At 38.0% G+C, this 26,947-nt stretch overlaps 1 protein-coding gene across 19 annotated transcripts in view; it reads right to left on the bottom strand.

Annotated features, from left to right (window-relative positions):
- The window catches only part of CEP112 (centrosomal protein 112), a 481,908-nt gene that overhangs the window by 341,925 nt on the left and 113,036 nt on the right, over window positions 1–26,947 (bottom strand). For all 19 annotated transcript variants that reach the window (XR_015244252.1, XR_015244253.1, XM_086687813.1 and 16 more), the window contains 5 exons: window positions 24,552–24,706; window positions 23,639–23,768; window positions 22,508–22,600; window positions 21,574–21,633; window positions 12,291–12,370 (listed from right to left, as the gene is read on the bottom strand). Coding sequence is in view for 17 of the 19 variants with exons in the window: in XM_086687813.1 (XP_086543939.1) it covers window positions 12,291–12,370; window positions 21,574–21,633; window positions 22,508–22,600; window positions 23,639–23,768; window positions 24,552–24,706 (518 nt within the window). In the remaining 2 variants the exon portion in view is untranslated. The remainder of the gene's footprint in view (window positions 1–12,290; window positions 12,371–21,573; window positions 21,634–22,507; window positions 22,601–23,638; window positions 23,769–24,551; window positions 24,707–26,947) is intronic.

Raw genomic sequence — 26,947 nt, 5'->3', positions numbered from 1 at the left:
ACGGCACTATTAATAATATCCCCAAACTAGAAATCGACAGTAGAATGGATAAGTACATTGCAGTATGTTCACTTTGAAATATTATTCAACAGATGAGAATACATTACAGTGCTATGTAACAACAGGATCTCACAAACCTAAAGGTTGTGCAAAAGAAGCTCATTTCTGTCTCGCCCCATCCAGAGTACTGAAGGACGAGCTGCGTGACCAGCGGGTGGGAAGAGGCTGGGAGAAAAGCAGACAGGGCTCTCAGAGGGCATTAACAGTGCTCGCGTCCTACGCACTCCATCATGGATTCCACCAAGAAGCCTGCCCATGAGCCACTGGGAATGCCCTACCCACAGATCCCTCAACAGGCCCACAGCCACCCATAGCACTCTGTGCACCTTACCCACACCCCCCCCCTCCACCCTACGGCCAGCTCCCTGCACGAGGTTTCAATGGCAGCAGGCAGAGCAAGCTTGAGCATGGCACAGAGAGCCAGCCTAAATCTGAGGGCCAGGAAAAGACCACAAACTTGAGCTTCTGCACCATTTCTGTAAAAACAAACGAGTCTGTCGACACTTAGCCTGGTATGGTGCAGGATCAAAGAAATGAACGGGCTTAAGAATTCTGCCACAAGAGGGAGGAAAAGCATAGAGCAGGTGTACTCTAGAAAGTCTGAGAAAGCTTCAGAATACCTAGCAGGGCTGAAGGAAGGCATTTCTCTCCTGAAGGCAATTAGTAAAGACCCCTGGTCAGTAACTGCTACTTCAAATGTGAGGATAGCAACGCAAAACTTCAAGGAACGTGAAAAATCAAGGAAACATGACACCACCAAAGGATCAAAATAATCTAGCAAATGACCCCAAAGACATGGAGATCTGTGATTTACACGATAAAGAATACAAAATATATTTTTAAGGGTGAGGCACAAAAAACACAGAAAGACAAATCAACGAAATCAAGAAAAGAGCGCATGGACAAAATAAGAAGTTTAACAGAGAAATCATAAAAAAAAAAAAAAAAAAAAAAAGAACCAAATAGGAATTCTGCAGTTGTAGAATATACAATGAATATGAAAAAATACAATAGAAACCGGTCATGGAAAAGAACCAACAGTATCCACAGCAATGTGGATCAGGCAAAAAAATAAAAATTAAAATAAAATTAAATAAATAAATAAATAAATAAATAAATAAATAAATAAATAGAAAGGAAAAAAGTATCTGTGAGACGGAAGACAGGAAATTACCCAGAGGAGAAAAAGGATCAATAACGCCTCCATGAACTGTGAGATGCCATCAGAAGAACCAACTTGTGTACTGGAGTTTCAGAAGAAGACAGGGAGAAGAGAGGAGGAAACTTACTGAAAGAAATAATGGCTGAATTATGAAAAACAGTATGGAGGACCCTCAAAAAATTAAAAACAGAACCACCATATGCTCCAGCAATACTACATCTGGGAATATATACAAAGGAAATGAAAACACCAACTCAAAAATATATCTGCACCCCCATATTCATAGCAGCATTATTTACAATTGCCAAGACATGGAAACAACCAAAGTGTCCATTGGCAGATGAAATGGATAAAGAAGTTGTGGTACACACACACACACACACACACACACACACACAGTGGAATATTATTCTGCCATAAAAAGAAGGAAATTCTGTCACTTGCAACAAATGCATTGACCTTGAAGGCACTCTGCTAAGTAAAATAAGTCAGACTAGGAAAGACAAATACAAAAATTCAGAAACAGAGTGGAACAAGTGAAGGCCAGGGGCTGGGAGGGAAGGGATAAGGGGGAGATGTTTGTTAGAGAGTACAAACTTCTAGTTATTAGATGAATACGTTCTTGGGATCTAATGTACAGCACGGTTAACAAGACCGTATTATATACTTGAAAGTTGCTAAGAGAGCAGATCTTAATGGTTCTCACCACAAAAGAAATGGTAATTCTGTGAGCTGATGGAGGTGTTAGCCAAAGCTATCATGACAATCTTTTCACAATATAGAAGTGTAGCAAGTCAACACATTATGCACCTTAAGCTTAAACAATGTCATAAGTCAATCATACCTCAATAAAGCTGGAACAAAATTTAATAATAATAGTTAAGCAGCTCTAAATTTGTATGTTCTGAGATCACCAAACAGTATTTTAAAATGCAGTACCTTAACTTAATGTTTCCATTTACTCCACAATCTCTTTACCCCTACGTGGAACAAAAATATAAAGCAGTATAGCTTTTCCATCAGCAATTTATTTGTGAAAGTTCATTCTGACTTTGAATTCCAAAGAATGCTTAGATGAACTCAATGGCTCCAAAGCAGCTGTTTTCCCTGGAGGCTGCATTTATACTTCATCACAGACTCACCACCCTCTGTGTCTACTGTCTTTCACATGGACTCTTAACAGTGTCCTCATCTTCCTTATTTTCCTGCCTCGGATTTCTTGTTACTCATCTGTATGATATTCTCACTCCTGCCAGGAACATCTCCCTAAAGTACAGGTCAGGCATGAGATTCACCTGCCTTGAAATATCGGGCAGTCTTCTGCATGTACTTTTGACCCCCGACTCAGCCACCTTATCAGAATAGGCCTCAGGGCTTGGAACACTTCTCCACGGATAAGGAGCCCCCAAAGCCTGTGCTGAGCTTATCACCTTGGGTGGAATATTTCTCTCGGGTTCAGCTCAAAGAATGCTCTGTTGTCTTTGAAGTATGTGCATCATCTGGCACCTGGCCAACGTTGCTGTCAACTATCCATCCTCCACAGGGAGAGGACAGGCAGGGTTCTTCTACTGCAGCACAGGAGAGGTAGGAAAATTGCCTTGTGACAGCGGTGGGGAGAGAGCCACTGCCCGTGGGGGACTGAGCCCACTACTGAAGCGGCTCTTGCTGTCTCTTCTTTGTGTCAGTAAAGCATCATTCTGTTCGCGGCTGGATGGTGTTGTGTTCTTGGTGACTCCAATACTAAAGGGCAGTAGGCAGAAATGTTTGGACTTCTATTCCCAGTGGCTGGCATTGTGGCATTTTCTGTCCTCCAAGTAGCTGGAGTCCTCCCCAGGGATCGGAATCTGGGGCATGATGCCTTACTCTTGGGTGCAAACCAGTGTATGTAACCCACTGTGGCATTAGGAATCAAAATATGTGTACCACAAGCAGATTCAAGTTTATAAAATACGGTTCATAAATTAAAAGTGAAAAATGAATCTACTTATTATATGAGAATTCCCACAAGGAAACCTAAAGCATGTCAAAAATGTAGTATAATCTCCCACGGCAAATACCTTTTACATTCATTAAGAATATCCTAATTATAGGGGCGCCTGGGTGGCTCAGTCGGTTGAGCGTCCGACTTCAGCTCAGGTCACGATCTCGCAGTCCATGAGTTCGAGCCCCGCGTCAGGCTCTGGGCTGATGGCTCAGAGCCTGGAGCCTGCTTCGGATTCTGTGTCTCCCTCTCTCTCTGCCCCTCCCCCGTTCATGCTCTGTCTCTCTCTGTCTCAAAAATAAAATAAATGTTAAAAAAATTTTTTTTTAAAAAGAATATCCTAATTATATATTTATTAGAAACCTGTATTGTCTATTCTATATTCCACAGGCTTCCTAACAGCCTTTCTTAACATGTTGTAGCAGGGTATCCCTTCATTCTAGATGACAAAAATTCTCACCTATTAAAAAAAAAAAAAAGTAATGTCAACCTTATCACCTATCCTTTTGTTATAAGAAATACATGAAAAGTTTTTTCCAATTAAAACCCCAAAATATTGAGGGGCACCTAGGTGGCTGAGTCGGTTCAGTGTCCAACTTTGGCTCAGGTCATGATCTTGCAGTTGGTGAGTTCAAGTCCCACACAGGGTTCCGCAGTGACACTGTATAGCCTGCTTGGGATTCTGTCTCTCCCTTTCTCTCTGCTCCTCCCCCACTTGCAGTCTCTCTGTCTCTCTTTCAAAATAACAAATACATGAAATAAACTTAAAAAAAAATATTTAGACTTAGGGTATTTCCAGAGACTGTCTGGGTTTACTGCCTGCTCCAGCCCATGCTGGCTAAGACGGTTAGAACAAGTTGAAAGTGTCTCAGGACTCTGAGGAACTAATGGACATATGTATTTCAGAATACATAAAATACAGAGCATAAGTCCCATATGCTCACCAACGAGAGGTGACCATTATTAATATTTCAGAATTCTTCCTTCTAAAATCTCTAGTGTTTCTTTGTTTGGTCTTTTATTATTAAGCTATAAAAGTAATCATACTATTCTTATTGGAAAAGACTCAAATAATATACAAATACAGAGACGAAAACATGAACATCACCCCTACTCTCATTGCAAACACTTTGGCACATACACACACACACACACACACACACACACACACACACATATATACACATATATATATCCCTCACATATGTATATATATATGTGTGTGTATATGTGTATATATGTGTGTATATGTGTATATATATGTATATATATGTGTGTACATATATGTGTGCATATATATGTGTGTGCATATATATGTGTATATATGTGTATATATATGTATATATGTGTGTATGTGTGTATATGTGTGTATATATGTGTGTATATGTGTGTATACATATATGTGTGTATATGTATATACATGTATGTATATATGTGTGTGTGTATATATGTGTATATATAATGTGTGCATATATATGTGTGTATATATGTGTGTATATATGTGTATATGTGTGTATACACATATATGTATATGTGTATGTGTGTATACACATATATGTATATATGTGTGTGTATATATACACACATATATACATATATACACATATATATGTATATATATACATATGTGAGGGATATATATAGGTAGATATATGTGTGTGTGTATATATATGTGCCAAAGTGTGCCATATATATATACATATATATACACACATATATACACAGACACACACATATACATATATACACACACACACATATACACACACATATACATATATACACACACACACATATACATATATACACACACACATATACATATATACATATATACATATATATACGTATGTGTATATATATATACGTATGTGTATATATATATATACGTATGTGTATATATACGTATATATACGTGTATATATATACGTGTGTATATATATATATATATATACACACGTATATATATAGTTCCAGATCCCTCTCAGTGCATTTACATGTGCATGCATGTGCCCGCGTGCACATGCGCGCACACCCACGCACACACACGTGCACACACACACACACACCATGAATGCTTTCTAAATTCATCCCTGTATTAAAGCATCAGAAAGTTAAAGAACCCAGAAGCAACATATTAGGGCTCCATTTGGTTAGGTCTCCACAAAATGCCAAAGTACATCTCAATATGATGACTTCACTTGATTGAGGGTCAAAATAAGAAGTGGTCAGTTAGCATTTTACATAAAATGATTGCCAAAGATCTTGTCCCTTATTACTTATTCCTTTCAGTCCGGAAAAAAAAAAAAAATCAACTATGATAATTTCCTTCTAAAATCTGGTGCCATAAGGGATCTTTGGGGCTGATGAAAACGTTCTAAACTTGAGTCACGGTGATGGTGGCACAAACTGTAAATTTACTAAAAGCCACTTTCAGCACTGCTTAAAATGAGGAAATTCTATGCTGTGATAATTACACATCAATAAAACTGTTTAAAACCATCCTGGTGCCAGGGAAAGATTACGTCTTCTGAAGAATTTGTTTGTGTCCTCTGATAAGGCTATGGCAAACAAAATGTGAAGGGCTCATACATGTATGTAACACACAGTGTTCTAAATGCTTCTTGTTAACGCTTCCAAGCCTCTCAGCAACCTTAGGAGGAAGATATTATTCTCATTTTACAGATGTAAAGACTACAGCACATGGAAGTTAAGCACCACACACAAGATCACACAGCTGTTCATCTGAGCAGGAATTTGGACCTAGGACAGTTGGGTCCAGAGCCCATCTCTTAACCTACAATAAACTCAAATGCCTCCTAAAACCACCTGAAAGAGTTCAGGTCAGGGCAAATTTAGAATTTAAATACAGAAATAATTTTATTGCTGGTACAATAATATCTTCCTTTTTCTACATGTTTATGTTATATTTTAGTTTTAATTATATGTTAATATTTGTTTATACTATAAAGGTCATTTCAGTCTGTTTTAAAAATAGACATTTTACTTGTCTTATAATAAGCTCACTCTGTATTATAAACCCATTACATACTATTATTATAAATACATGAACTATTTACTTGCTGAAATAAACTCTACTAGAAGTTATTATTATTTACTTTTCCTATATCCATTCATTATTTAAACGATATAATCCTGAAAGCATTTCAAATCCATAAGCTGTCTACAATTGGCACTACAAAAAATCAGTAGCATTCTAAAGAGTTCTGGATAGAAATTCCACAATAAATACGACTTTTGTATTTAAGTTCCTAAGATTGTTTTTCCTCCGAAAGGAAAAGTTGGGTAGCTTTAGAGACATCCTATCAGACTGGCCTCCAGAAGAAAATAACACTGATATTCATTCTGCATGCATGAACAGAGGAAAACATTACACAAAGGATAACCGTGATGCGCTCCGAACATTTGAGTTGATGGTAACCAGTAAAGGGAAGCCAGTGAAGCAGTAAGACCCTTAGGAGCTGCTCAGACAACTGAGCTTTAAAAAGATGCCATGGGCGTAGGAGGTTAAGCAGACTGATTCTGGACTTCCTATAAATTACCAGCCTGAACTCTTGAAATGGTGCCTGAAACATTTCTTGTTTGTTTGTTTTTTCTTTCTATTTTTCTATTTCCATTATAAAAAAAAACATTCTATTTTTACAAACAGGGCCGCAATCCCAACAATAGCTTAACAGAAGGCAAAATAATTATTTTCTACTAAGCAAATAAAATAAGATCAATAATATCTGAGGTTATCGAGTAAAGCAGGAAAACCACACCCAACTTCCGGAACATCACACAGCAGTCTCTGTGAACAGTGCCCTCCGTGGTGCGGGCACTGATACGTAGTGTACCATACTATATACTAACAAATGATGTAGTATGCAGTACAAAACCTGTGCAGCTGTATACGGTGGCCACAGCAGAGACCATGCCTGCTTTGATCAGCACTTTATATGCTTAGTACCAACAAAATTCCTAGGATACAATATATGTTAGGAGGAATCAATAAATTAATTTGATTCAAATCAGATATGAGGCATTGAATGGCTATAGGAGAAGTATAAACAAAGCACGTAATGCCCTCAGGAGTTCTGCATTCTTCACATAAAAGTACATTTGAGAGAGACAGCACGAGTGGAGGAAGGGCAGAGAGAGAGAGAGGGAGAGAGAGAATCCCAAGAAGGCTCCGTGCTGCCAGCCCAGAGCCCAATGCAAGGCTCAAACTCACAAAGCTGCAAGATCATGACCTGAGCCAAAACCAAGAGTCACAGATATTTTAAAACCTATACCTCAAATTCTGTATGAAACTTCAAACGTAGAAGGCACAACTTCCTACATGTTTCAATTTTCACATCACTCACCCTGATAGTCAAAATACTAGTACATATGCTTTATATGAAAGAACGAACTTGTGATATTTAAGTAACATAAATTTCGTAAGAACAATGTCTGTTTCAAAAACAGGTGTAGCTATAGAATGGCACAAGAGAAGACCTGACCCAATAGAAAGGCGTATCACGATCTTGCATAAAAAGATTTAACATTAAAAGATGTCAATTCTTCCTCTGTTGAGCTATACATATTTGACAACATTAACAAAAAGACTAATGGGACTGATGTTTTTTTCTTTTTGTAACTAGACAGCTAACTGTAAAGCTCAAGTGGAAACATATAAATAAGAAAGAAAAAGATTGTTAAAAAAAGGACCACCGTGGCAGAATAAGAGGTCCTACCGGACATTAAATGTTATTTTTAAACTGCAGTAATTAAAAGAACATGAGGCTGGTGGAAGCCTATCTAGAACTCTGGAGCGGAACAAAAAATCTAGAAACACATCCAATGATAAAGGCCCTGGGGCAGAACTCAAATGAGGGAAAGACTAGGTTATTAAATAAATGATCTTGAGTTAAGTAAGTAACCACTGGACAAACAACAAAAACAACAGGATCCCTACCTCACAGCCAACACTGGACACATTCCAAATGGATCACAGATTTAAAGGTTAAAATCAAACCATACAGGTACCAGACGACACATGGAAGAACGGGCATCAGTACCGAACCGGTTACACAGATTATATCAAATGCATGAATTAGATGGGGAAGCAGCTCTTTATGTCCTTACAGGAAATAATCTCTAATGAATACTGATGAGTCAGAATGACAAAAAGAAGGAAGATGAGGATATATGTAGAGTTCAAGAGGAAAGACGATGAAAAAGGAATATTCACGCTTGCATATGAAAGGCTACACAAAAACTGGCAACATGGCTGCTTCCGGAAAGGGAAAATACACAGCTAGAAGGCTTAAATGGGAGGGGGGCTTTTCCCCGTATGCTCTTTTTTTTTCTTTTTTTCTTTTTTATCTTTCAGATTTTAAACCATGGTACTCTATGATCTAGCTTCAGAACGATTATTTAAAAATTGTAAGGGTACAATTAGCCACTGTTTCACTTTTCCTTATAGTGTTTTTGTTTACAGCAAATTCTAAGCAAGAGCAAACTTAGCATCTATTTCTAAATATTTATATATTCAAATATCTTCTAAGTTTGCATTTTATATATTATAAAAATTTGCAAAAAGTCAGATAAGCCCATGTTTCAGGATTATAAAGTAACTGTGATAAAAATTTAAGGAAGGCAACGATTAAAAAGTAAAATAAAGGAATAGCCAGTTTTCATAAGACGTCTCCTTTTAACAAAAATGCATGTTTGTTTCAGTAATGTCAACAGGCCTCTGGGCTGAGAGGTTAAGGCCCAGATCTGAGTTTGTTTCATCCCTCTGTACTTCTTCTTAAAACCCAGTAGAAGTTTAATTCACACACAGTCATGTATACATATATATGTATACATCACAACTACAACCAAAACAATATGTTTTAGTTAAATAAGGGCTTGCTTCCTGTAGGGTCATTTCTCACCATATCATCTAAAGACCAACATTATCATATGTTCTAGTAAAATCACGACTACATATTTTCAGTACCAATTAAAAACCAGAAAGCTTTTATATGTACATATTAGTGTGAGGGTAGAAATATTTGTAATGTTTACAATTTGACAATGCAAAAGAGTTAAAATGGATCAGAATAAATCTGTTTCAAGGAAGTTTTGTATTTTACTGCAAAAGAAATGCTTGAGAGTATCAATCAAAAAGAAGACTTAGCAATGTTTCATCAAATACTTTAAAACAGACAATGTATACAGTATCTCAGAACCATGCTTTATTATTTTCATAGCACAAAAAACTCAGATATCAAATCTGTTAAAAATATATGAATATTGAAAAGGAATAAACCAAATCTATACTATCTACCTCTCTTGTTTATAGATTTTTAACTTCTCTAAAAATAAAAAAAAATTTTTTTTCCATGTTAGTCCTTCAAAGAGCTACACCAAATTATCTTGCTATCTATGGTCATTTTCCATTCATTAGTCTACTATGTTTCCCATATATTTTAATTACTTATCTTTGAAAACAAATGAATACATAGAACTCATACCATTGATAGTTTCAGCTAACTTTCAGTTATTGGAGGATATTAAAATTATTTTCTAGAATAAAAATAAAATAGAAAGCAAAAACTATTTAGGATATGTGTAGAATAAGAACTCTAAATAGCGCAGTAATATTAAACTAGTTTTATTTCTGGAAAATAATAACAATAGGCGAATGAGCTTTAAGGAGTCAGCATTTTAAGCGAATGCTGACGGCAAATCAGGGTCCCTCTTCAATAATGAGAGGTTCTCAGGTATCATCTTGAGCTGTTAACTGAAGATTGAGTTGAATACATTTATCATGGGCTCCCACACATATGAATTCCTATGTATGAACTGCTGTCTCTGCTGGTCTCTACCACACATTCAACACACACAGAAGAAATAAACCCTTAATGAGTAAATGAAAAAATGATGAAATGAATAAACACCACCACATTCAAAAGTGAGATTTTTCCACTTTGTGTATATTTATTACAGAAAACATTTTGCTAATAATCAAGGCAAATTTCTAGATCATACATAGCTGTCTTCTGGGAAAAATGGAATTGTCCCTGGACCCCAACTGGGTCTAACACAGTTCTTAGATTCCAAAGCAGTAGCAGTCACTCTCCAGACTATTTTCCTTGGGGAGACAGCCAGCTTGGGCTGTTGACTCTGAAGTTCAGACCACACAACAACTTACTCTGTTCCTTTCATGCCAGAATGCTCGTGCTATCCTAGGTGTTGGACTGTTAAGGTCAGACAGACATTTAGTCAAAACGAAGACATCTCCTGCACAGGGAATGGGAGAAACAGGCCTACGGGGGAATTTTAGTAAAAATCTAAAATAAAATAGCCTTTTTAACTCCAAGTAAAATTTGGTATTTTGGTATAGACCTTTAAAGCCTTAAACAATGTGACTTGGCTCAGTGAATGGTAATGTTGTATACAGAAAACTACAGAGGTTTCAGGGGGCTTACACTATCTGTCAGTGAACATTAAAAGATACTATGCTATTTTACACATAAACTCTCAATATGCCACTGGAAAGATCTTTCTGAATTCCAACTGCACTTATTGTCAACAAGTGAGTATCCAGGACTCTAAGTACTGCCAAAGCCTAACTTGGACTACACAAAATCTTTAAGAACAACAGTATGTCTTGACTTACATCTTCTAGACCTTCTACTTGAGGATACCACAGTCTATAGACATTGTAAGTACCAAACAAATATTTGTTGACGTACTGTTATTCAAAGGGATTTTCTCTTCTTCAGGGATATAAAATGCAAGTCAACAAACCAATGAAAAAAGTATAGAGAAATTACAAAAGAAGAGAGATGAAGTAGAACAAAAGAGAAATGAAAATGGTGATAAACTGAATAGATGAAGAAAGTTATTAATCAACATTTTAGGAGGACAAAATGAATGCAGAATAAAGGAAGGGCATCCCATCCATAAAGAGAGCAAGAATGCCCTAGTTTTGTCCAACTTAGAGCATAAAGCACACTTGCTTAACTTAATGTTTAATGAATATTACAGTTCTCTTCTGACTTTATCTAATTCATACGTAGTGATGTGAACAAATAAGGCATAAGTCCTTGTGTAGATACAAAATTGATACCCCATGACGTCCTAGTACATAAATTATTTTAACATGTTCTATATGGCAACTCAGCTAATACATTTTATTAACAAGGAAATGAGGGAGAGGAAATGGTCATGCAGTCTTCACAGGCAGAATCTGAAACTAAGTTTATTTGATTCTGAGCGTTCTTTTTTGGCCTTTCCAGAAATTGTTTGAAGTTTTGAGGAAGAAGGAAAAATCGAATTAGCTGATTCTCTGAGTTAGCTAGATAAAACGTACTCAAGTAAGCTTCCCTTCTTAAATCTCTTTTTTGGGTCAGGTACCCTGTTCTTATCACTCTGTGATAAAATTGCCAAAGGTCTTGAATATCTTTCCAACCAACCCCAAGGTCCTCTGGGAAGGTACTACACACTACCTGACATATGGTGGAAACTCAGTATTTATTGACTAAATCAATGTTTTCCAGCTAGAAACCGAACGATAAAACCTACTGATAAGAAGGGCCTAATCAACCTAGTAAATGAATGGAGAAGACAAATAAAATCTGATACTTTAATGTGTATATTTAAGTGTTCTATCATGAGACAAAATCTTTTCTAAACAATGCTTGTATAGTAGTCCATTTTCAAATATAACAACTGGAACATTTCATTACCCAAATTTGTCAAAAAAAAAAAAAAATCTACAGAGGAATTTCTAAATGTCCTAAGACCTAATCTTCTTTTTTTTCGTTTTAATCTGTTTTCATTTAAGAGGAAGAAAGCATCTAAAACCACTAAGTTCTATTTTCTTACATTCCTATCACTTAAAAACAGATGAACTGATTTTTCATTTAAAAAAAATGTGCTGGCTAGTAATAAAATTCAGAAAATAGAGATTCACGATGGAAAATGGACTCAAACTAAACCACAGCAAGGCTGTTATAAAAAGATGATGTTTAAGTTCTAGTTACTTCATTTGGCCCACGGATTAGAACAAGAGCATTTTTTAATTAAATATATTACAATTTTACTCACTTCAGTGCTTCCTCAAGTTTATGGATTTTCTTTTGAGCTTCTTCTTTCTCTTTACCAAGTTCACCCTCCAGGTCATGAGTCTGCCATGACAAAAACGGTAAAATTTACCAGAAGGCAAGTGCTCAAAGGAGAAACACAAACAATGAAGCAGTAATCTTAAATCTATTTTTAATGTCAAATTAGATTTAGATATTTGAAGATAGAGACTTGGTTAAGCATGTTCGTTTACCGTACAACTATTTCTCTTACTATACTTTCAATACCTCTTTTCTGGTCAAAGTTCGTAACTGTGTGAATCTACCTGTGTGGGGATTTCCTGTAAAATAAACTGACGTGTAAGACCTTCAAAGCGGGAGCAATCACTTTTGAATTTTTTTTAACTTACATATTAGCCAGAGGAAAGGAATCTCACGAGATTCAGGAGAATGTGATACATGACGTGTCTACATTCTGCAAACATATACAGGTTATGATGAAACAGTCCTCCCTTCCACTGCTGGGGATGGTTTGAACAAGCGTCCACTGGGTGTGGGAGGCAATCCCCCCACCATGAGTATCTCTTTCCTAAACGCAGCATCCTTCGAGTTGGGGGAAAGGCAGTGTGAATCATGAGGGCTGGAAATTTCTCTTCACAGAGAAGTCTTCGGGTGCAAATGCACATAAGCATATCCAACAAGGACATTACATGGATCTAGAGGGAAAGGAGACTTTGGGACAGCTGGACAGGAAGGGAGGAGTCAACAGGTAGCCAAGGTTCCACACACAAGGGAGCCTGGCTGGGAGGTGAGAGATCACAAGTCACTTAGTGGGCTGGGAAAACTGGCTGTGTACCTGGTGGCAGCCCAGGTAAGGCTGACAGGGCCACTGGTGGGTACAGGGGCTGGGAGAGGAATGACAGGCAAAAAAACCAACAACACACACACATACACAACACTTCAAACACTGACTCAGTGCTAGCCCAAAATGCCTGTCCTTAGCTATCTGTATCAGTTTGGATGGAGACCTCTCTAAATTCAAAAACCTTTTCCTTTGGGAGTGCCTGGGTGGCTCAGTAGTTAAGTGTCCAGCTTCGGCTCAGGTCATGATCTCGCGGTTCACGGGTTCAAGCGCTGTGTCGGGCTCTGTGCTGACAGCTCGGAGCCTGGAGCCTGGAGCCTGGAGCCTGGAGCCTGCGTTGGATTCTGTGTCTCCCCGTCTCTCTGCCCCTTCCCTGCTCATATTCTGTCTCTCTCTCTCTCTCAAAAACAAACAAAAATATTTTTTTAAAGAAACGTTTTCCAGGGGCGCCTGGGTGGCGCAGTCGGTTAAGCGTCCGACTTCAGCCAGGTCACGATCTCGCGGTCCGGGAGTTCGAGCCCCGCGTCAGGCTCTGGGCTGATGGCTCGGAGCCTGGAGCCTGTTTCCGATTCTGTGTCTCCCTCTCTCTCTGCCCCTCCCCCGCTCATGCTCTGTCTCTCTCTGTCCCAAAAATAAATAAACGTTGAAAAAAAAAATTTTAAAAAAAAGAAACGTTTTCCTTTGATAATTCTCTTACATTTTTCTCCTTTGGTGCTTTGGTAAAATCAATACATAAATAAAATCCATTGTCTGTAGACTCAAAGGAGAGGAGAAAGGACATTTTCCTTGAGTTTTTTCATATTTTGATATTCCATGAGAATATCAAAAAGCTTCTACTGGCTGCTGTGACAACAAGAGGTGAGAAAAAATGGGAAACAGGAACCCACAGGGTGGTGGCAAGGGTAGGCCCTCAGGAGAATGAGGACAGGGGACGCCTCTCCCCCATATTCTAAATAGTAAAGTTAAAATACCTTATAAATACCGACCTCACTAAAAAGAGCATCTAACCTGCCTTGTAAATTTTTGCCACTGCATTTATTTTACTTTCCATGAGGAAAAAAATTCAATTGTACACAATTTTACCAGGTTCTAGACTGAAATTACTGTCTTTCTTCTATTGGATCCCTGGTCTGTACTGTATTATAGGCTTGGCACATAGTAGGCATGCTAAAATGGAGTAAGTACATAATAAAGCAACAGAAGCAGCAACCCCACACTGATCTGGTCCCTTTAACGTACAGTATGAAAGAGATTAAAGCCCAAAATTAAACCCAGAGATGACCCAGCGTGGACATTTTGGAAACATACATATTCGTATCGGTAAAATCCTTTCTTGAAATAAAATCTTAAGTAAAAATCCAAACATCCACTAACATAAAAACACAAAGAAAAGAAAAGCTGTTTGAGTGGAAGATGTGGAAATGACATTTGGGAAGTTAACGTCTCAGTGTTAATGTTTCTACTGCTGTCACATGTTTCCCTAGGCTTTTTGCTTAAGTTTCCTCGGTTAATTAATTTTAAGTCTCTTACAAATATCACACAGATTGGGCTTTTGACCCAAATTACACATTTTCTTTTACTAGGGGAGATTATTGAGTTTATTGTCATCACTAAAATACTCTTTTTTTTTTTTTTAAATGCTTGTTTATTTTTGAGAGAGAGACAGCATGAGTGGGGGAGGGGCAGGGAGAAGGGGACACAGAATCCAAAGCAGGCTCCAGGTTCTAAGCTGTCAGCACAGAGCCTGACGCAGGGCTCGAACTCACAAACTGCGAGATCATGGCCTGAGCCAAAGTTGGACGCTTAACCAACTGAGCCACTCAGGTGCCCCAATCACGAAAATATTCTTATTTACACATTTTTCTTTAGGCTTTTGGGGTTTTTATGTTCCCTTTTTATATAGCTTTTGTTGTTGTTCCAAAACTCGTCTATGTTCTGATAGATTGACATAGATTTTCATTTCACCAGTGACACTACAAAGATATCACAATTATTTTTAACCAATATTTCTAATAGTCAACAAGTGAAAAATTAGCCTCTGTGTCCTATCTTTTTAAGTAACAGCTTAGCACGTTAACTTCTCCTACCCATTCTGTTTTCTTTTAAACCTGGTTGATTTGATCCAGATAACTGTTTTAACATTTTTCTTTATCTACACATCTCTTCTCTGGAGAAATTTTTCCGACATCTGCATTATTTTGTATCATGTACACAAAAAACATTTAAAATTCAACTCTATTTTAGTTATTTGTGGCATGCACCCCTACTTCCTTTTCATTCTTGAAGTATTTTCTGTTGTTTTGTTTGATGTGATGTTTTGCTTATCCTTAGGTGAATTAAAGTACATCAGCCAGTAAGAATTTATTTTCAAAAAGAATATCTGGGTGATCTATCTCTGAGGCTCTTCATGTCCAAGAAGGTTGGCTGTTGCCCTTGCACTTGAGGGAAAGGGTGTGTATAAGATTACGGAGTCACAACATCTTGGCCTAAAAACAGCATTTGTCACTCTACTGCTTTGAGCCATTCAGATTTGCAACCAGGGAGACTAAACTCCCCTGACTTCGGCCCCCTCTCACCCAGGCCTGGATATTTACAAAACCACTCTCTGCACTGAGGTTCAAATGCTGTTGAATCGCTTTATTGATTTTTACCTGATACAGGGTGACTCTTCTAAATCCGTATACAGAGACCTTCAGGAAGGTTCTCTCCTACCTTTCCTTTTGTGCGAATCTATTCTGAGCCCCCCTTCAGGAATATCAATTGTATGCCCATTTCCTGTTTTCTGCTTTTGTATCTACCTCCTGTCTCCAGATGTTTCATTCTTTGCCTTTGCCTTGCAGTCTGCAGGATAATGGTTTGTCCTGATTGACACTTTACAGCATCTGCTCTACCCCACCCCAGCTCCTACGTGAATCTTGGACCTGCTATCGTGTTTTCAGGGTCTCCACAACCCTTTCCATGACAAGTACCTCCGTTTTCACTGCATCCTTCTCTTTCCTTATGATGTCTCCTCCTCTTTCACAGACATCGTACTTTCTGGGATTCTACTGATGAATTTTTTTGGATGTTTTCTTTTGGAGTAATACCTATCAGAAGAAACTCCATTCTCTGGGTCTTCTGTATTGGCCTCCCTTTGCTCTATGCTGTTCTTCCACAGACCCCATTTTGGCTCTTTTCTCCTACTCATTTGTTAAGGGCGTGTTACCCTTTCGGATTTGAGGCTTGGCCAAGAATGCGGGGGACACAACCTGGCTTCCGTGACACGCCGGCTAGGGCGGTCTTCTTCTCGGGACCGCCACTGCAATCCAGGTCCCGGGAAGTCCCCAGGGCGGTGGACTGGGGATTTCTACCGAGGAGGAGTTTTCTCCACACCTCACAGCCTACTTGTGCGGGACTCTGAAGCCACCTGCTACATGGGGAACTAACAGGGAGCCGCTGGCAGGGTTACTGGTCGGTCAGTGATGTTGTACACATTGGGACTGCACCTCTGCGACGCCCTGCACTGCACCACCAGGGGTTTCCCCTGTTCCCTGCTAAGTTTTGTTTTGTTTTGTTTTTCTGGGACTCAGAATGCTCTGCATGAAGGTGTCGTTGAGATTTACCCCTTTAAGTGAAAACTTCAAAAAAATTACCCATACTTTGAGGAAAACCTATCTGAAGTGACAGGGTGATCTTGAGAGCAAGCTGTGGAGTCAGACTGCATGGGTTTCTACCTTGCTCCTCCGCAAGTTACTTGACACTCTGTGCCTCCGCTGCATCCCCCCGCCCACCCTGAAAAACAGGGGTTAACGGTAACTATATTTCAAAAATTGTGATGAGTTAGTAAGTGACTCCATGGAAAATAAGTTAATTGTGATGAGTTAATAAACTACTTCCTGTATAGCCCTTAGAACAATTTCAGGAACATAATAATAAATTCTCAGCAAATGTTACCTTTTCACACTGAACACTCTATACATAAAACAGTTTCTTGAAAACCCAAGGTCATTATGAAGACCCAAAGTCACAGTGATGGCCCAGTACAGTAAATCCCTTAGATGGGCTGTCTGCCCTTTCAGAAAATAGCCCCTGAGTTGCTAAGAATTTGAGCTCTTGTAAGTGCTTTTTATCCCTCTCTGTTCAACCTTAACCTTGTCGTCAGGTTTGCAGCTGTGCCTTCCTGACACCAGTCGGTGCGCTAACGCAAGCACCTTGATCTGATTTATTGCCTCTAAACCACCGGAACCACTTCTGAAGCAGAAGTGGGACCATCTGAGGGGGAGAATGAGAGGCTTCCCTCGGAGGTAAAGGTGCATGTGTCAATGCACAGACTTTTGAGCTGAGGGGTCCTTAAAGCTAGAAGCTGTTTCTTTCTCATGTATGTCTACATCCCCAGCACAATACCCGGCCCACATAAGATCTGTTTATTTGTCCTTAATTGAATACATTTGTATTGGGTGGTTAACTGCCTTTTTGGACTCTATTTTTAGTTGTTACCTATATTCCAGGTAGATATTTATTTTACCTATATTCTATAGTTTAGTTTTTACCTATATTCCAGGTAAATATATATTTTACCTATATTCTATACCTGTGGTGATAAAGATAATGTTTCTGTCAACCTTTCCTTTTTTATGTACTCTACGCAGTGGAGAATAACCTGATCTTGTAATCCTTTCCCTACTATATATGGCTAATACCAAAAATAAATTTTAATCACTTAAATAATGAAAATACAAACCGGAGAGTCAAAGATACAGCACCTATTCCCCAACATGGGAGTCTGATGTAAATAATTGATTGAACTAGACACAACCACAATTATTGAACATTTACTAAATGCATGTAAACATATGTAAAATATTACGTCTATTTTCCCTGGCAGCCCAAGGATTTAAGTGATCCAAAAAAAGGAGTACTTGTACAAATAAGAAAGAGATTCTGCTCTGCAGAAGGACACAGATACACGGTGGCAGACATCCCAGCACAGGAAGGGGCCGCGCACCCACACCGTCTGGCTAATTCCACCCCATCCCCAGCCTCGGCTTCCCCGCGAGAGAAACGCAGGCATCGGGCTGCATGACTTCTCACCACAATACGTTTCACTGTGCCATTTCCTTTTTCCCAGACTTCACTCGAGGCACACTGTCCTCTTAAGGAAAACCATGCCAGTAGAAGATGCAAAATACTACACAGTATATTCTGTGTAAAGCTGTGACCATTTTAAATTATTTTAACCTGATTAAAAGAATTATAAGTGAAGGTGAAACACTGGAATACGATTTTGTGATGGTTTCGAGCTCCAGCAGACGCTGTATCTCATCTGTCCCACAGTTACAGCAGAGTAATTATAAGTAGGTATTTTAATTCTCGCACATTTCAGAATATACATGCTTAACATCTGTCTCACAAACTTCTTTAGGTAAACAGTACCATCTTTCACTCTTCGGTGACTGTTTGGAAAACAAGCAATGGGTTATTTGTAGGAGGCAGGTGTTTCCTTGCTAGTAAAATCATTTAGCCCGACCATTTCCTGATTTAACAGATTAGGACACTTCATCAAACAATGACATTTAGTTTTACTACCTATTATTTGTTTGATGTTCAAAGATCTTAAGAGCAGGCAATAGCCGCTAGAGATCAATAAAAACCATTAGATAATATGTGTGTGTGCTTAAATTAGGGACAGCATTTGATGCTGTTTCTCTGACCTCAAAGACAAGTTAGAATCGCTCATGCTGCTTTCTTATTGGCGTGAGGAAATAATGTCACTCAGATGGCATTTCCTCCTCCTGAACAGATATTCAGAACTAAGTTTTCTACCAAAAGTTATTGAACGTGCACACCTGTAACACCGGCGGACCAACAAAAACCCTATACAACCCACTTGGCTATTGAGTCCACAGTCCAGGACTGTGTCAGATTTATGTCAGCTCTTTGTGCAGTCAAGAAGGATATTCCCTGAGGGGGGTACAAGACATCAAATCTTCAAGGACTGAGATCACAGCAGGTTTGATAAAGAAATAAGAACAGATGTCAATTTAAAAGGGGGAGACTGTGAAATTAATTGTAAAACAAAAAGTGACATGCTGAGCAACATTTTCTTCCAGCGCAAATGAAGTCAGAACACATGCAATGTGACCAATTGTGCTTATTTTTCTTTTAAGGATCGCTATTATTTTAAACACTTCTTGTTTACATTGAAAACAATTAACGCACTTTAACTACTTACATTATTAAAAAGCTAGGCCAGCTGATACCGTGTGGAAAGGGAAAAAGCTGTAGTTAGGACGCCTACTAAAAAGGACTCGGCTTTGCTCCCCTGTCACTCAGGGAAACACAACAGGAGTGGGTGGGAGGTTACTGGACAGGCGCAAACTGAGCTCGAACGTTGCTTCCTGCGTGTGTCCGCCAGGCAGAGGGGCTGATCCAGAAACCTTAATGTACTTTGTGGCTAACTAGCCAAGAGAAGACAGTGGTAGGAGATGGGCTCTCCAGCTCTAACAGTCCTCAGTAGAACTTAACAGGAGTTTGGGATAGGAATACATTCTCTCAAAATTAGTCAGTGCCTGCCCTTCTCTTTGCCCCCAGCCCCTCCTTCCAACTCATAGGTACCCAGATACTATCTCGGGAGGAGAGCTGACCACAGAGCTTAAAGAAGCAGGAGGCCAAGGTGTTCCTTAATGAACAGGAAGCCAGACATCTGCCCAACGAATGAACAATGGACCAACAAGTACACCCAGAGGGTGCGTTATTCAGTGGGGGTGAGGCTTATGGTAACGTATGGTCTTCTTTTAGTAAGAAAAATATTTACGAAGCTGCATGCTCAACAGTAAAAAACTAAAAAAACAAGTTCTTTATTTCAATGAAAACAATATTTCCCTCTCTTGTTCAGATACCATTTTGTACACATGAAATATATTTAAGATCTTGCATTGAGGCCGCATTAAAACAGCAGGAGAAAAAACCTTAGCAATAAGAAAATTATAATTAAAAAAAATTTTTTTAATGTTTATTTTTGAGAAAAAGAGAGAGCACACGAGCAGGGGTGGGGGAGGGAGGGAGACACAAAATCTGAAGCAGGTTCCAGGCTCTGAGCTGTCAGCACAGAGCCTGATGCGGGGCTTGAACTCATGAACTGCAAGATCATGACCTGAGCTGAAGTCAGACACACAACCTACTGAGCCACCCGGGCGCCCCAGAAAATTGTAATTTTAAAGGGCATGTATTCAGGTCAATACATGTCAGTAGAAATATTCACTTTTCCAAATGACAGAAACACTCTTCCTAGATATTAAGCTCCTGGAAGGCAGAATCTATGCTAATTTATCCTTAACCTTCTCCCCCATTCCAATGACACCTTCGACCAATGAAAGTGTTTAATGAATATCTGCTGAGTGACTATATGGATAAGTGAGATGAGGTATACACAGTGTTTTAAGAATGCTGTGCTATAAAACCTGCTTAATTTTAAACTGTATGTATTTAATTATTGAAGGATTAATGTTTTTCTCATTTTCTTTTGTATATATATTTTTACAAGTAGATTAATTTGGCTAATATTGCAACAATAAATAATTCCAAAAGCAGCAATAAAATCTTTGCTATTTAACTGTTCTTTACTATCCAGGTTATACAGCAAACAACAAATTCAAAACTAAAGTTTAAAAGTCACAAACCTAGGGGCACCTGGGTGGCTTGGTCGGTTAAGCTCCAACTCCTGATTTCGGCTCAGGTCATGATCTCATGAGCTCAGGTCATGATCTCACGGTTCACAAGATCATGGGATCGAGCCCTGCATCAGGCTCAGTGCTTACAGTGTGGAGCCTGCTTGAGATTCTCCCCCTCCCTCTCTCTCTGCCCCTCCCTTGTGCGCACACATGCACACACTCTCTCAATAAATAAACAAACATTAAAAAATAAGTCACAAACCTATAGAACCTTGCATTTTATTGCCAAAGGTGTTAATAGTATATCAATAAACCCCCAGTTATTACTGATAACACGGATGCCAGCATATGCAGAATTATTCACTGTTCTAAATAACATGAAACAATTATTCACGAAATTTTTAACTAGTAGACAATTCTTTCATTGTTTTATATTCCTTGGTTAAATATTTAGCATTACCGCACATATGATACAACAGAACACAAACAGCTCCTATCACTTGTATCATATTTTTAAACTGGTAGAAAAAAGTATAATTTCAAAGTGTTATGAGAAGTTAATACCACAATACTCTTCACTCATTAAATATAATATACAAGGGGTGTTTTTACATTGATACAATTAATCGAATTAAAGAAGCTGTTTATAAACATGAAAAATGAAGAAGCAAAATTTGATCACTGGCTAGCTGAAATAAACTTGAGAAATAAATGATTCTTTAAAGTCTAGAATGCATGGCTTTGTAAAAACCAGCCCTCATGCTCGCTGCCTTACAGTGCCCCACAAAACACATTACCTTTTTCTCATAGGTGTGTTTTAAATGACTTTTCTCCATTTGAAACTTATTTTCTTGATCCTGTGAATAATAAATATTTATTTTTATTATAGTTAAAGTTGCTACTGGAGTCAATAAAATTAGTAATCTAAATAAATTCTGGGATGAGCACTGAGTGTTGTATGTAAATGATGAATCAGGGGATTCTATCCCCAAAACCAAGAGCACACTGTACACATTGTATGTTAGCCAACTTGACAATAAATTATATTAGAAATAAATAAATAAACAGACAAACAAACAAACCAAACTACCTGATGACAAACCTTATTGAAGTTTTGCATATTATGACAAGAGCCCTACCTGTCCAATGATGTAAACTACAAATAGAAATATGAATAGCTTTATGTTAGGGCAGAACAGAAAACCTTAGTTATCTGAAGATGTTAACTACTCTCACAAGGACCTACTTTAGAGTGGAAGAGAAAGTTTCTGGCCCTTATTATTAGGAGATTACTTAAAAGCAACCAACTGACTCAATATAGAAATAATACACTTGAAATTATATCAGATGCCAGTCTGGCATTTCTTGACCATGAGGGCAAAGGAAGGATCTAGAAGATGTGAAGAAGAAAGAGAAATTATGAAGACTGGTTGAGAGGAATTTAAAGGGAGGAGATTATTCTAAAATAATAATGTATTTAAATAAGGCTTATTTTTTGAATGAATCAAAAAAGATTATTCCAATTAAAATTATTGTTCTTTATTCTCTATATCCCACTAGCATCTTCTTTTGTTAAAATAAATAAGATGGAAAATGTTACAACGTAACAAAAGAAAAAATGGCTAGTTCCATGTCTGAGGGATTCTTTTAAATCAACTCTTACTTACACATATAATCAAGACAAGGAAAGGTGAGATTTAGCCACTGCTCTGTATAAAAATAAGGACTCACCCTTAGCTGTTGCTTTCTTTGAAGTTCTGATTCCTGGAGCTGCTGTTTTAATTGACAGATGTTCTGTTCTAGTTCTTTAATCATACCAGATGCCTAAAAGAATTTTAAGAATAATGAAAACCAGTACCATCCTAGAACTTCTGGTTGAATAAATGTATCTTTTTTCCCCTCCGATTAAAGGTTTAATCAGAATTAAAATAATCTATAAATCTGAAAGAAAAATATGTTTTCAAAAAAGCTTAAAAATCTTTTAAAGTAAAAATATAAACTAAATTCTGCACAGTATTTAAAGTTATGAAAATACAATACTGATAAAGATAACAGGCTGACAGAAGACATTCTAAATTTTAATTTTAAAATGAAATCCACTGGAATACTTAATTCATAACATAGCAAGTAACTGATTGCCTTAGAATTGTAGCTATAGAATTCTCTTCAGTATCAGACACAAAAGTGTGTGGCTGCTAGTAAGGGTTCTTGCAGATGTATGTGATGACAGGAAAACTAAAGCATGACCCAGATTTCCAAATAATAATAATAATAATAATAATAATAATAATGTACATCGTTCTCTAAAAACGTATTAACACAACTGAGCATTTCTTCTTGTATTTTTATATGTTCTCTCCTTTAAAAACTTTGGTATTAGAAAGGGTTAACTCATAGCAAAATTTAGTTTATTAAATATTTATATCATGCTCTGTATTAGACATTTAGCATTTTCAGCATTTTATAATTTTTTTTAAATGCTTATTTATTTTTCATAGAGTGGGGGGGACAGAGTGCGAGCAAGGGAGGGGCAGAGAGACTGAGACACAGAATCCGAAGCAGGCTCCAAGCTCTGAGCTGTCAGCACAGAGCCCGACGCGGGGCTCGAACTCACAAACCCCGAGATCATGACCCGAGCCAAAGTTGGATGCTTAACCGACTGAGCCATGCAGGTACCCCAGCATTTTCCATATTTTAAATACCAATAAAAATCCTTACAAGTTTCAGTTATTCCAAGAATAAAGCAAAAAAGAGACTAATTTCAAATGCCAAATAGTTAGCTTCCCACGTGGCTAATCTACACCTCTAAGCTGAGTAAAGTAAGTAACTACTTTGTACGACTGTATCTACAGTATCTAATACCTTAGAAGCTGAAAGAGCATGTTCCTTTTTCAGAAGGTTTATATCAGCATCATATTTGGTTTGTAATAGTTTCATGTTTTGTTCATAATCATTCACAAGGTGATCTTTCTCTTTATGTAGTGAGTTGCGCCTAAAAGCAATAAGAGGGTAAAATATACTTCCAATACGTTTAGAATCAACCTCTAAAATGAAAATTTTTGGTGAACCAAACTCAAATGCATTATCTTTTTTTTAAACACTTTTTTAAGTTTACTTATTTATTTTGAAAGAGAGAGAGAGCAAGCAAGCAGGGGAGAGGCAGAGAGAGAGGGAGAGAGAGAATCCCAAGCAGGCTCCGCACTGTCAGCACAGAGCCCGATGCGGGGTTTGAACTCACAAACTGTGAGATCATGACCTGAGCCGAAACCAAGAGTTGGACACAACCAACTGAGCCACCCCAGTGCTCCCATTATCTTTCAATACATCAAACAAGTATCCTACTTACATTTTTACCAACTTCTTTTTTTTTTTTTTTTAATTTTTTTTTTCAACGTTTATTTATTTTTGGGACAGAGAGAGACAGAGCATGAACGGGGGAGGGGCAGAGAGAGAGGGAGACACAGAATCGGAAACAGGCTCCAGGCTCTGAGCCATCAGCCCAGAGCCCGACGCGGGGCTCGAACCCACGGACCGCGAGATCGTGACCTGGCTGAAGTCGGACGCTTAACCGACTGCGCCACCCAGGCGCCCCTTTACCAACTTCTTAAATGTTATACTTCTTATATTAAGTGGGACTTTTAAAATTAATAAATGGCAGTCTCTGTGCTGGAAACCTCCCGAGGTTAAATGTGTAATTAACTCTGGCAAATAATTTTTAGAGTCAATATCAGTACTTTACAGCCACACTTGATAGATATCTGACTTCAGACGATACCTTGCCTTTACTTCTTGTAATTCATTACATGCTATCTGGTAAATTCTCTCAAGTTCCAATCTTTCTTGAATTAATTTCTGTCTCTGTAAATTACTGTTCTCTGCTTCTCCAGTCAGCTGCTGGACACGGGACTCCAGTTCCTTGACCATCTGGTTCTGAAATAATAAGTCATCGTTAAGAAAGCCCCTGACTGACTTTATAACACTTCTGTATCATTAAGTAGCCTGAAGAAAATATACACCCCATTACAGATAACAACACAATATTCTTACTAATAAAAATTAAACCAACCTCTAAATTAACAAAATCTTTAAAAAGAAAAACAATGCTTTCTCCCATAGGAGTAAGATCATCATGTTTATATGCTTTTAGCTGTTCATTTGTTCAATGAATATTTACTGAATATGGTATGATTCCAGGATCTATGGACAAACCAGTAAATACGAGAGATGAAGTCCTTATCCTTACAAAATCCTTATCCTTCATGTAACTCAATAACTTGTTAGGTAAGTACTTGGCAACATTCTTTACTCTTCATTTGAAGTTTTAGAAACTTATTAAAATTATAAAGGCAATGTAATAATATTTTTAAAAAGAAACTTTAAATTTTAATTTTTAAAATTTTAAAGTAAGTGATACACATGTCATCAATCAGTGTATAAAAGTATTTTATTACACAGTTGCAGTATTAGTGAAAAAATATTTCATTTGTTTCAGATTTTTATTTACTTACCATTTTGCCAAAAGCACTGCTTTTCCAGGAGTCTTCAAAATCATCACATAATTAAATCATTTCCCTACTACTTGATGCCTAAGTCATTTTGAATTTCTCACCTTTATAAAACTAGATCAAGGTTATTTATGACTAGGGACTTTATCTAAAATTAGGGTAGGCAGGCATTAACTGAAGGGACAATTGATTTTCATTTTAACAATTAACCTTCCAGTAAGTGTGAGCAATTAGAAAAGGTTAGGATGATATTCCAATTAGTTCTTTTATACTCATCCTGAGATAAACATTCAAAATAAAGTTGAAACATTAAATAATAGTACAACCCCAACACTGTTTATTCGTTCCATCCTTTCTTCATTATAATACAAATTTAGATATATAATTTAAATTTTGGAAACAATAGGTTCTAAATTTGAGAAATGAAAACAACTACAACTAACGTAAAAACATGGTATGAAGATATGGTATATAGAAAATACATACAATTCCTAGCTCAGAGCCTGACACATATCAGATGCTCAGATTTCTTCTCATGGATCCTATTCATTCTGCCTCTTTATTAATGATCCCTCTGCTTTGGGAATTCCTTTCAGAAGATCATTTTCCAATGTATATTCTAATTTCCTTGTTTCCTAACTATCGATTGACTGGAAGAAACAAAGAAAAGAATACATCCTTGGCTTTCCAGTTTTAAATGGTAGCATAAAAATGATTTTTATTCCTTCTTCTCTTGGAAATTACCAAAAAGAGACAAGATATACTAGAAACGGAAATGAAACCCTGTCTTAGTAAACCCTAAGAGAGAAAAACTTCTCTCTCTGGCTATGAAGGAGTAGGTTGCAATAACAGATCACACTTGCACTGAGAACAAGTGAAAAAACCAAAAGACACCAAGAAAAAAGCAATTTGAAGGCATTCGAGAACTTCCAAGGCAGCTGGGATTTAAGGGGGCCAGAGACAGAAACCATAGAGAGACCAGTCAACATTCTGTAAGCTGCAGCATTCCTGAGGTTGAGGCATGGCAATTAGAGCAGGCCTAGGCAGCCAGGACTTGAAGAATCAAGATCCCTGAGAGAAAAGGTTCACAGAAGAAGGGACTCCACACAGGAAGTTTTCTCCTCGAGGAATTTGCCAAATTTCTAACATTTACAGGACAGATGCCCATGAGACCAAGGGAAAAGATTCTGAAAAGCAGACTAGACTTTTCAGCAGTATCACGGAGGAGTGAAAAAACTGTAGATTATTCAAGGAGGAAGGCCCCTGGTAACGTCAGAGACTTTCACTTGAAACTGTGTAGAAGGCCACACTAGGAGTTGGGGTGAATCAAGAGGTAGACCAAGGACTGCAACCCTGCCTTGAGCCATTTTGGTCACTGAATGGATCAAGGTAAGTTGTCTCCACACAAGATCCTTCTTGGAGGTTAGGGTGGTCCCTCTCTGGAAGAAGATGACATCATCCAGATCATTTATTATCATTCATACACAATGTCTAGCATTCGATCAGAAAACACAAGGCATGGCGGTGCCTGGGTAGCTCAGTAGGTTAAGTGTCCGGCTTCGGCTCAGGTCATGATCTCACAGCTCGTGAGTTCTAGCCCCAGGTCAGGCTCTGCGCTGACAGCTCAGAGCCTGGAGCCTGCTTCAGATTCTGTGTCTCCCTCTCT

Source organism: Puma concolor, chromosome E1, assembly GCF_028749965.1.
Source record: "Puma concolor isolate L17-30 chromosome E1, mPumCon1.1.hap2, whole genome shotgun sequence".
In the NCBI taxonomy this organism is placed as follows: Eukaryota; Metazoa; Chordata; class Mammalia; order Carnivora; family Felidae; genus Puma; species Puma concolor.
Note: the sequence above shows the minus strand (reverse complement) of the source record. Positions and strands in the feature narration are given on the sequence as shown.